Raw genomic sequence first — 13,136 nt, forward strand, 5'->3', positions numbered from 1 at the left:
ATATAGGGACAGAAAATAAAGCTCAGACACATGAGCCCATGGTGGCAGACCCCCGTATGGTGCAGCGCTGTATATAAAATATATATGTTTGGCAAGTGGGGTATTCCATATGAGAAACTTCAGTTTCTTTGATGTTGTTTTAGATTTTCACTGATCTCTTTTAGTGCATCATTTATAGCAAATAGAGAGCGATTTATCTCGGATCATTAACCGACGAATTTCAGACGACTTTTCTGCAGTGGGTGTTTTTGGAGTTTTGATTGTGGATCAGCCCGAGAAGTGGAGGCCATGGTCCCCTTCTCTCAACTGGTGGTTGCCTGGCCCTGTATAGCTGGCTTCAGGTGCCGGTTTGTGAGACTGAACCCCAATGCCCCCCCCAGGCTGATTTCTGCCCCTGAATCTACACTTGTTTCTATGCTACTGGTCTTACCTGTTCTGTTCCTCCAGTTTGGCCAGCAGCTCCAATTCATCCGGACTTAGGTTCTCCGAGTCTGCTGGGGAGGCTGCTGGTGCAGACAATAATGCATCATGGGAGGATGAATCTGGACTGAGCACTGGGCTGCCTGTTGATGAGGGGTCTGGGTCCATTCCGGATGGGGAAGAAGGGCATTCGAGCTGAGAGAGAGCCCCGACAGAGCCCTCTCTTTCTGGGCTGCCACTGGGCAGAGACATGGTAGTGATAATGGGGAGGGATGTGTGCAGCAGTGTGGATGGGGTAAGGAGATCTCTTGGCCTCACTGGTGGCTTCCCTCCTCAGTGAGCCTTGCTGTCTCCCGATTGGCCACCTAGCTCTTCAAACCTGTGATGAGGAAGAAAAAAACTCAGTGAAAATGAAGAGGAAATTACAGAAATGGTTTAGCGCAACATAAATTAAATGACAAACACAAATCATCACAGGTGCAGCCCTGTTCACCAAACACATTACAACTCACTTGAACCTGTCAAACCTCTACAGCGTTTAAAATGACCAGATCAAATTACTAAACAACATTAACTCAGTTTTGTTTTCATGAATAGAAACAAAGTGGCACTATTTGTATGCTGTGTACGGGTTCTGTCAAGCAAAACTATCAGACCTGACACAGGGAGTGTTTGTGTGTACACACCAGCAGCTCAGGGCCAGGTGGGGGTAAGAAATATTAATCTTATCTATCTGCTGTACAATTAGGTTTTTTGAGCTACGGAACTCACTTATAAAACATTCCATGACCACTTCTTTTGTTTTCATTCATAATCCATGAACAAATCACTTCCTGTGTGCAGTGTGGGAATGTCACCGGGCGACACGAGATCGAAACACCACAATACTGAGAAATGCAGAGCTTTCGAGCTTCATCAACACTGTGGGAACGCATTTGACAGTGGTTTGAATGCAATGGACATTTGTTTACATTTAAAAGTCACACACACCACTGTTTCAGTTTTAAACAAGCAAACAAACGCCATCATCAACAAACATCAACAAAAATGTAAGATTTCATGCTCGGCTGAACAGAGCGAAGACACAAACACACTGCTCCAATTACGATGGCCAATAACGCTGCTCCCTGTAAAGACGCACACCCTGGCACAAATAACCGCTTTGAAGGAGTGGCCCTTAGTCACTGTATGACATCATCCTGACCGAGAGCATTGTGGTCCATCAGACACACTCTGCTCTCAGAGAGGCATTTGTTCACACAAAGACAGGCTGTGATGCCTCAACCAGAAACAATGCTGCTAATGTAACACATACTTTAACTCCTCTGATACACAGGGACACTGTAGGACGCAAAACAACCAAGTCTTCAGTCAGCAGCGTTACAACCGACAATTTCAACCTATGACGATTAAATATTCAATTAATGTCACACCCAGACTGAGCCTGGGTCACACTGTACCTGTGTGCAACAAAACTACAGCGGGAGAATGTAGTGATGTCAGATTAATTAAATGTAACATACATTGAAGCCACAGGACAGGAACAGTTAGGGCAGCCTTCAGCTGAAGTCAAATTTCATAAAAAAGCATATTATGGCATTCATTTTTAGAGGCAATCATTTTTTTTTTTGGGGGGGGGGGGGGGATAAAGGGTTAAAGTTATGTGTAATAATACACATTTGATTTAACAGTTTGTTTCAGGTCAGACTGGTGACCCTCAGAAGAAAAGGGCACACAAAGGCATGTGTGTCTTCAGTGCAACATTCAACTGACTAATGTGAGACGCCTCATTGAGGTCCAGTGCTTTTCATTCATTTTCATCTTTACACACATCCATGAAGACTGATACCTGAATATAAAAGGCACATGTAACTATATAAACACGACGACAAACAAACCAAACTAAAAACATTGAATACTGTATAGCAGCGACTAAAGCTTTTTACTAAGGAGGAAATAAAGATAAAAACACTGGATATAAAAATGGATGTAATGTATAATCTATAAATGTTTACCAATGTTATAAATCAAGTGAGAAGTGCACAAAGTTCCAAGTTCATTTTGCAGACCAAACCAGAGGACAACGCCCTTTTTTTATATACAGTCTATGACATTAACAGTAGAGAGTAGAAAATGTATAAATACTCCATGGAATACTTTGCAGAACTGATTGTTTTCTTCCTGTGTGATCAATCAACCATGTCAAAAAACAAGCACATCAAAGGAGCAGAAACAGGAGGAAGCATAAAAACAGTCCAAGCAGAGAACACACTGCACAAGGAAGAGACAAGGGCCACATTTATACACAGAAGCCAGGCTGATCAAAAGAGCCATTAACAAGCCAATGAGACCCACACGCCAGAAGACGGTTCCAAAATAACAGCCCTTTTATATTGTTAGCCTGTGAATGTGACAGAACAGATTTGAAAAAACTACAGTACTAACTCAAGATAACTAGATGAAGCGGAAACCTTTGTGTCAAACAATCAAAACAAATCAACCGTCTGCTTTTTCTTCAAAAGTCATGAGCTAGACCGGTGAGTCAGCACACAGTGATGCATCTGCCTTGTCAATTACGTAGTCTCTTCAACGCCAGCCGTAAGACTGGGTTGAATTCAATTCTCGACAACATGTTAGTCTTTACTTGTGGAAGGTTTCACCTTCATCTCTGCATTCAGACTCTTCAGGTGCGCGTTGGACGAACTGCGATGCTTTCCAAAAGGCGCGTGACAAATGGAAAAGGTTGACGCTTTGTGCAACAGAATTTCTCCAGCAATGCGTGACAGTCATTTGCAATTAGGACAAGGTGATATGGACAAAAATGTTATGATGGCAAAAAAAACCATCATAAATGTCCGATAAATCAAGTTTAATTGATTTTTGCTGCTGTGCGACAAGAAAAAAAACAAGGCCCAAACAAACATCAGAAACCTGGACCTGTTAATAAATAATGAAGTGCATTTAGTGAAGAAACCCCCCCCCATCAAATCTGTGTCACAGAGCTCAAGTAAAAGGTGTGAGTCATGCAAAACTGTGACACACACACTCCAGTCCAGTTAGTTATTCAACATGTCCACTTTGCCCCCTCCATGGAATGTTGCAGTGCTGGTTTGTTCATGTAAAATATCTTTTTGGGCCTCATCAAGACATATGAGAAATGAGGATAAAAAAAAAGAAAAAAGAAAAAAACCTCTTTGATTCGTAAAGACCAACTAACTTCATATTTTTCCTCTTACAAAAAAGCAAAGTTATGCAACATGTGACATCCTGAGGCCTAAATGATTCCGCTATGACTCGGGGAAACAGAAAGACATAGATGACTGGCATTTAAAGAAACTTAAACTAATCGGCTTGCTTTCACAGAACCCCAGACCTCACTGATGTGCCTCACCCTCCCTCTGCCTGTGTGTGTCTTGCCCCCCGGCAACTTTCAGTCCTAACGTCAAGGGCAACCCCTTTGTTAATCTGTAGTTGCTAACCTCACTGTTGGTGCAAACTCATGATCTCATGCTTGGTTACTGACACGTGAACTCTCCATTTCCACGAGATTCATCCACAGAAGCCAGTGTCCTTGTGACTGCTGCTAGACTCCACAATGCTCAAAGAATCCCACTGTAAAAGAAGGAGCAATGATTTTCCTCTCATGTTGCCCTCTCCCTCACTGAATGACTCTATCAGCAAAACCAAGTGCATAGAACAGACATATTGACGAGTTAAACACACTCTGCATAAAGAGCTAAGGATGTGAAAAGTACATCCCAATCAATGTGTGTACAGTGAAAGCTGTTTTTTAAGCAGCCCAGTGAGTAAGGAGAGGAAAATAGATTTGATAGATAGATAGCAGATCCTCTTTGAACACGGTTATAAATATACACAACGCCAATAAGGACAAAGAGCACTTTCCCTCAGACCTGGTGTCACGACAGAATCACACAAATTAACGACGATTGATAAAGATCAACAAACAAAGAGGCAGATGCATCTCCAGCATATGCAGTGTATAGTATTAGATGGAGCATAGTTGTATTTTTAAATATATAGTAAGTCGAGGAATGGAATAGTATAAAAATATAGTAATATATATACATATATGTATATATATATATACATATACATATATGTATATGTATATGTGTATATATGTATGTATATATATATATAACATGTGTATACATATATGTACATATATGTATATATACACATATATACACACATATATACACATATATGTACATATATATATATATATATATATATATATATATATATATATATATATATATATACATACATACATATATACACATATATGTGTATATATATTTACATGGAAACCACTTCAGATGCATTGTGAGCACATTGAACATAAGTGTAAATACAAGTCTCCGACGCATCTCGCTCCACCCACAACAACTACGTGAAGTGAAAACTGAAATACGTTGGTGGCTCCGAGCACAGCTGACGTAAAAGCGGCAACAAAACTGCGCTGTCTCCTCTGCTTTCGCCGGTTTTCCGCTTGTTGAAGACGACTTCTTCCCCTGGGACAAAAAGCCAAGAGGAGACCATACAATAACTCGACTTCGCGTGCAGCTAACTCTGTTGTTGTTGTTGTTGTTGTTAGGGCGGCACACAGGATGTGACGCTGCAGTCTGCTGCAGGTGTAAAGTCGGCCAAAAAGTTGTCTATTCCAGCTTTAAAGTTGAAAGACTTTTGTTTCTTTACTTGAGCAGTTATCATACATTTGTATGATAGGTTTATAAAATATGATACACTGTATTCATACGTGTAGAGCTATGTTTAAAGGTTTCGGCTTATATATTAATGCATGAATAACTTAAATGTGTAGTTAAGTCTGTCTGTAAGTAAATGTTGTGACCCATCTGTTCAAAACAGGTCTCTGTTGTGAGTGTGACCCTGTGAAATAAAGGACAAATGAAAAACAACAAATGCAGCACTTGTGTTTGTAATATGGTGCTATTGATTGTTGTGGTTATAGTTAAGTAGTAAAATGTACTCTTTTCTGAATTTGACTGCACATGTTCATGTCTCTCTGTATTAGGAATGTTTACACATTAGTCTGGAAAACATCAACATCATCAGTACAGTGAGGTAAGTCTGTTCTATGAACAACCCTCATGCACAAGTTGCACAGTGTAAAGTGTTGAGATGTAATTAGTAACTTAGCCACTGACTTGTCTGTGAGCTGCAGCTGATGTTTTGTGCACAAAGGATTTGGGGAATGACAATGTTGGCATCCGTCTACCGACGAGCGCCACAGTGAGAGATAATCAGTAACCCCTCCTATTACTTTCAAAAATACTACTGCAGTACATGTTCAATGTAATGTCAAGTTTTACCTCTTTTTTGATAACTCACCTGCCAAGTTTGACCTGTTTGACTGTTATGCAAACAAAGCCTGCTCCACACTCAAGGATTTTCAAACACGACTTGATTGCAAAAATGTGGGAGACCACAGACACAACAAACTTTAAATGCAAAGAAAATAAACGTCATCACGGAAAGTTTTATGTCTGCTCCTGGCCTCTCTCTTCTATTTCTATCTCTACCTCACCTCTCCCCTTTCTGTCCCTCCACCTCTCCTGTGTTCCCCATTTTTCCAGTCAAGGCAGATGGCTGCGCATCTTTGTCTGGTTCTGTCAGAGATTCCCTATAATGTTGACTATGTACAGTGCCTTGAGATAATGTATGTTGGGATTCGGCGCGATACAAATTCAATTGATCATTTGAATAAATTGGATTTCAGGGAGGAGATTTCAGGGATTTGGGATCTCACAGAGACTCACATGATTTAACATGACTTTAGAATATAAACAGACATGGAGGCGGACTTAATACTTAATAGTTGTTTTGTGTGTGCAATGTTTTGTGCCCAAAAACACTGTGAATAAAGTCATGGCTGAGAAGACGGTTCTAAACAAAATCATGCAACATCTGTTTCCCGGTCAACCTGCTCTCATTGGTTGTTGCGGGGCTTCTGCTCACGCCCCAATCACTGCTCAGTCGTAAATATCAAACATGTTTAATACTGATGATTTGAAATCGGGAAGACTCTGATGCGTTCGATGACGTTAAATTGTGTCTGTTAATTTGGCCAGATAATCATGTTCAAATCAGCCTAACATTGGAAGGCACCCGCGATTGTAGGGACGGACAACCCCTCCATGCATTTATAGATAGATGAGACTATTTTACTTTGTTCAGTGCATTACTTAACATTTTACAGCTGAAACAAATTTGGATAAAACGGATTACTACATTTGCTAATCTCAAAACAGGATTATGTGAGACTGTCATGCTACAAAACTGGGTGCTGCCACAGGCACATGCGTGACATTCAGATTCCCGGGGTTAAGTGATAATATCCCATTATTTTCAGCTGATGTGACTCTGATGTGATGTGTGTGTGAGGACACACAGCAAATCTGGTCCTAGATCAAATATATATATGTGTATCAGTCACAGCAGAATCCATGCAGTTTTTTTGCCTGCACGCATGTGCTGAGGAAAGGAAAGGAAATCATCATTATTGTCATTATACAACCAAATAGCACTACCATTCATGTTTTGATGGTGGGAGAGTCCTGGAGGAAACCCATGTCTGTACACAAAAAGGTTCCAGACCGGGAATGCAACCCAGCAGCCTCTTGTTGTGAGGCAACAGTGCTAACCACTAACCACTGTGCTACCTGGTGTCTTCAACCAGCGCCCACCATACGTACGAATGGGCTGAGCGTTAAATTGTCGTCGAGCTGCACCACAGAACCACAGCAAAACCAAACCACTATGAAAGACAATGTCAACCTCTAGAGCTAAAGCACACTCCCAAATTTGCTGTGATAGCCACTATTTCTGGATTTCCCCTAAGGTGGATCAATAAAAGTACAAATCATCTTACACATATCTCACTTCAGCACCAAGTGCTCTCACAAATATGACGCTGTGCATTATTGCTGAAGACAAATGCAAAAAGGTACTGTATATGTGCGCATGGGTAATGTTCGAGAGGGCAGTCGGGTTAAGATGCACGACACTAGTTATAATGATGAACCACCAAATCTAAACTGTAATCTAACAGATTGGTATTGGATTTGAACACCGTGGCTGTTAATCCCAACGCAGCCACTGTTTAATGTGATGCTAAAGCTGGGATGGACATATATTTCCCTGCTACTCTCATTATACCATCTTTTAATTTCATATGCTATCAGCAGTGCTGTCACAAATAGTAGCTGAGCTGCCAGTTAATCTCCTGCTCTGGTTATTAACATATGTTTGCTTTAGAAAGGACTGTGAGAGGAAATGGCCACAAAGAACATTTTATTTTCAGGCTTGGCTTAATAACTACCTCAAGCCTGCAGGGGAAATGGATGTTAGCAGAGAGAGAACTGTGGTTGTTTGGATCAGTTTCATTTTGAAACCGGAAAAATCACAAGATATAAAACATGATTTGCGGCTCTTATTTTTTCAGGCATCTGTGAAGAAGAGGGTAAACTTCATTTGTAAATGAATTAAGCCGAACACATTTGAGTGCTGCTTAAACCTTTTGTAATATAATGTATAATGTATAATGTATGCGTTGTACATTATTCACCACAAAGAAAGAGCACAGTACATGGCTCAGTAGCTCACATAACAAACTTTTACAGATTAACTGTGTGAAGTATTCATCATCAACATAACATGCCTGTGTGACAAAAGTCTCCCAGTGACACGTCATTGTTGTGGATCATAAGTCCATAGTTTCACCATGCAGTAAATCATTCCCTCTTTTCATTTTACACAGTAACTGATGAAATGATCCAATAGCACGGAGAAGCAGCAAGTATGTAACACAAATCACACAAACCCTAGTAACTGAAGGCATGAGCAGTTTGTAATGACAAATGAACAAATGAAGACATTTCCTTTGCTAAACATTGGAGATTAACAAATTTTTTTGACATTCTTTTTGAGTGATCTACAGATCGGCATTCGATTCCAGTCTGTAGTAGGGCTGAAAGAGTTTGGGGAAAAAAAAAATGTAATTGCGATCAATTTGACAGGAATAATATTTGAGATATCAGAGGGATTGGTAATATCATTTACATCATTATTCTCATTTTCATTTGAAAAACATATTTAACATGATTACTGTGTGATATTTGTGCAGATCTGTGAGCAACAGAGATGTTCTCTTCCGTCTGTAGAATAAGATGTGTATAGATCAAACCAATAATTAGTCTAAAATGATATTTTGACACACATTTTGCCTTTCACAAATATTGCGCCTCCTGCCATTTGAAAATTTCCCTAGGCTGTATTGTGATTGGTGATTAATTGTTCAGCCCTGGTCTGTAGACGTCACATTTTAGTAGCAGCTCAGCTTGCTTGGAACCTCGTCAGAACAAGTACTAAAAAAAAACCAAACACCAGGTATTATCGCTAATGGTAAAGCAAAAAACAGTATATTTTTATGTTTTTAGTGTGTTACTAGAAGACGACAGAGGAATTATCATATCATCCCTTTTTAGGTGCGACAGGTAAATTTTACAGTCACTCTCTGTGATTAGCGTCCAGTTACCATGGAATACGCCAATTCAGATCCAGTGACAGGATGTGCCAGAGGACAGTACCATGGACACGGTTTCATGGGCCATAGGAACAAGGTGGATACACATACTGTAGTAGTCATTTTGTATTACCTGAGTATTTTAAAAGCCTGGTTTAGTCACAACACACAATACTTTGTTCCCTCCTAAACGTAAACGTACCGAGTGTAAAAACTACACGGAGTACACGGATCCAATTACAAATCTGCAGCACACAGGAACAATAGAGAAGAGAGTGGAAGGAGAGCTGTCTGTGCAGAGAGCTTGAACCGCGACAGCCAGGTCATCAAGCTGCTCCCTGTTTCCATGCGTCAGCAAAGAAGATGAAGTGCAGTGGCATGCAATGCACAGACCATGCCCACTCAAGTCCAGTCCACCTTTTATGTGGATGATGTTGCTACTTTAGTCATTTCGTAGGTGAGGGGGAAAAAAAGAAATGACCGTCTGACTTAATATTAATAAAATCGTCACAATCTTTAGCTTCTTGATTATTATTACTGTTCAACTGTTCTTGGACTTCTATGATAGTAATAGGCTTTGGACTGCACATTTAATCTGAGGAACGTGCGGATGTTGATGGCAGTGGTGATGGCTCCGAGACTTCCTCTAAAATGTCACCAAATATGTACCGTGTTGTATTTACATTTCACTAAATGTGTGCTACAACGTGATTAGAACGTGTCACTAGTTTGTTCAGAATCAGCCCTTTATCACAGACGACGGATCGTCTTACGTGATTTTCATCACTTCCATGGAAGCTCAGCTTCTCTCTGAGTCAATGGAGCAGTGGGCGGATGCAGACGCTGGGCTCCTGCATGATGATTGGAGGAACTGTCTGAAAGGCGGAACCAGTTTTTGACTGACAGCGTTGCAGAATGATAGTCATGTTTGGATTTTGCGAGGGAAGTCTTGAGACAAATAGCTGGTCGCTGTGTGTTATTTGCTCTGTGATATTTTTGTTTGTACATACAGTATACAAATTTTGAAAAATGATTGCGTTCCCTTGTTCTAGATGTTCCTTTGCAGAATTTTGCATAAATGACTGGGCCTGAAATGAGCTTCCCCTGTTTCAAAGACCAGCAACTGCCACTGGATGATGGTGATGATGCTTAATTCACCATTTTATTTTTATTTTTGCATTATTGTTTACCAGACAACAAAATAATTAACTGGCAAATGAATCTGCAGATTAGTAATAGAGTGAAACAGTAAGCCAATTTGGGGGAAAATGTCAACATCAACCATATCACTTGATAAAGCTTTGAGTTATGCACAGAACAGGAAAAGCTTCTGAGGACTTGGTTCAGGTTGATTACCAGATTAGATGTCGGACAGGAAATTAACAGGGAACTAATTTGACAGGGGCTTAAACATTTTAAGTAGTAATTCTTCCTCCTCAAACATGCACATTTACTGGTTGTGACGGTAAAATAAATACTGCGTTTAACACCGCTACAACCTTTGCACATCAGTGGCGTGAAACTGCAAATAACTCAGAGGTTAATTTTGATGCACCCTTATTATTCACATTAATTACAATGCAATTAAGCAAATAAAATATCATGACCTGACCTCCTGATCTCCAGACGACAAGCTGCTGCACAGTCATTTAGTAAAATGAAAATACTGAACAGACCAGAGCTTGCTTGGTTCAGGAGCTTCGACTGTTACCATTGAATTAACCGCTTCAGGCCAGATTTCCGGATGTCTTCAGACAATGTGCAGGATTTAGGGAAGGTCCTGTGCATATTTGCTTATTTTCAATGTCATGTCGTCACCAAACTCTTCCTGATTGATGCGTACCTGGCACTAGCGCTCAGTACAATTTCCTTGCTGGTGTGAAAGCTACACTGACAGGTTCAATAATTTGTGTAAAATGTGTGTAAATGTAACTTAATTGCCACCCTGTGCTCCAGGAAATCACCCTCATTATGATAAAACTGCAAAATACCAGATGCATTAATATTCAAAATAAGAAAATAATGTCCAGCACCACAGGCAACACTGTGTTGAAGGTGTATTTACTAACAACACATATCACCATGCAGACAAAAAGCCACACGTAGATAGCAAAGGAAATGCAATCAGTATCACATTTATTCAGACAACTTCTAACTTTTAGTAGGTGTGAGGGGAAATAAGTCAGTCCACCACTGCTGTGAAATGAACACGTGGCTGCAGTTTGACACCGATGTTGCTATGGCAGACTTTAATAAATCTGGACTGCAGCAGACCAGGAAGAAGAGGCTCTACGATAATATCCCTTCTTCCGTTCTCCTGTCCTTGCAGGGGGAAGGCTACACACACATGCACATATGAAAATGCTCATACACACACACACACACAGACTGCTTATCCCGATGACACTGTCCAGAACCTGCTAAGCTTTTACTCTGTCCCACAGATGAACAACATGGAAAAGTGAGAGCAGGAGAAGAGGTTAGCAAGAATGGGCTGGGCTGTTCTCACACATCACAGATTAAGTGTGCAGTCTTTTGTGTTTGTGAGCGAGATTGCGGGATTGGATAAAGAAAGTTCCAAGGCTGCAGCACCTGGAAACAAGGTCACCTGCAGGAAGCGAGAATCAGATACTTGTTTCCTTGAAAGTGAAGTGTGTGAGATGGTGTGCGGTTTTCAGAGATAAGCCCAAAGGCACTCTCATTGTAACTCGCACAAAGAGCAGATGAAACCAGTATTCAGTAATACATGTCCTTAGTCAGGTGGTATTTAAGCCTTACCTACAATCAACAGAATAAGATAATGAAACACGTGAATTCCCACTCCTGTAGGGGCTTTTTTTTATTTCATAAGTAATCAGCAGGATCTTTAATCCTTTAACGTCATAGCACAGAAAACTATGTCTGTTGTCCATGTTTTATCCACTGGGGAGGTAAAAAATGATATGTGCCTGGCCTACATTTAAAACACAGACACAGTTACACCAGTGTTTTTCAGTATTGGTCTCCAAGGTTTAGAGTAGTACATTTTTTGATCTTAAGAAGTGGTCAAGCATTTTGAAAACTGCACTCTCCTTGAATGGATTTAACAAAAACAACGGGATGAATAAAATACTGCTTAGTTAAAGCAATAGTGGGTAGGTTACTAGAAAAATAGTGTTTATTTACAGGTTACAGTCAAGGATGATTAAAGGAGATAGTGAAGCAAAATTACAGATTCCATCTGCCATAAAACACCAATGAAGAAGGTTATTAAAATACTACTTGGACTGATGCAATAGTTTCTTACATGCCAGATTATCCGAGGCAATCTCTCGATCTCTGAAATTCTCCGCTGAAATAGACAAATATTTTCTTGCATTTGTTATCTCTTTTAGACCCCTTTTTAAAAAAATGTTGCTTTGCTAAGTAGGAGGTCACTGTCAATGATGGAATAGCGAACCCTCTACCGCGGGGAGCTGTATGCTGCATAATCGTAGTGATTGGTCACTGTCTCCTGTCACCAGCCATATTTTCCCCAAGACCATAAACAAAAGTCTGGAGGAGGTGCTGAAGTGTCAGTAAGTGAAGTTATTGTTTGTGACAGACCATTACTTGGGACAATTTTTAACTTTAATGGTTACAATATTCTGAATACTTGAATAATTAATATAATTAGTTACAGAAACTACTTATTTTTGCCCTGTACATAAACAGACATCACAGCCTTGAATATGTACCGATATTGACACATTTGCTGTCCTCATTCACTCACATCATCGTCACATGACAGTAGTGGAGGGTGTCTCTCTCGTCGCCTATGCTTCCAGAAACATTTGCGATTTGTGATGTGGCCCATATTAGATTTTCTGTTCTTCTTTTTCCAAAATCGGAGCCACTGATTTTAGCCAGTTTCGGACGGATACCAATAACAAGTAGCATATCAGCTCATCCCTAATTAGTAACTGTAGTTCATCTGTATATGTATATCTGTAAAGCTTTTAGGAAATATGCACAATAGTGGTGGGAATCACAGGGTACCTCACGATATGATATGATACATGGTTCACAGTACCAATAATATCACCATGCAATTCTGCGATAATCAATACATTGCAAGACATCATATCGCGATACATCATGATATCTGTCTATCTGAAGAAAACCAAAC

The 13,136-nt window shown here is 40.2% G+C and overlaps 1 protein-coding gene across 2 annotated transcripts in view; it reads right to left on the reverse strand.

The window, feature by feature from the left end:
- Window positions 1–13,136, reverse strand: part of evi5l (ecotropic viral integration site 5 like) — a 32,933-nt gene that overhangs the window by 17,482 nt on the left and 2,315 nt on the right. For both annotated transcript variants that reach the window (XM_058641395.1, XM_058641394.1), the window contains exon 2: window positions 431–799. In XM_058641395.1, coding sequence (XP_058497378.1) covers window positions 431–672 — 242 coding nt within the window. In that variant the 5' untranslated portion in view covers window positions 673–799. The remainder of the gene's footprint in view (window positions 1–430; window positions 800–13,136) is intronic.

Source organism: Solea solea, chromosome 10 (genome assembly GCF_958295425.1).
Source record: "Solea solea chromosome 10, fSolSol10.1, whole genome shotgun sequence".
NCBI classification, from domain to species: domain Eukaryota; kingdom Metazoa; phylum Chordata; class Actinopteri; order Pleuronectiformes; family Soleidae; genus Solea; species Solea solea.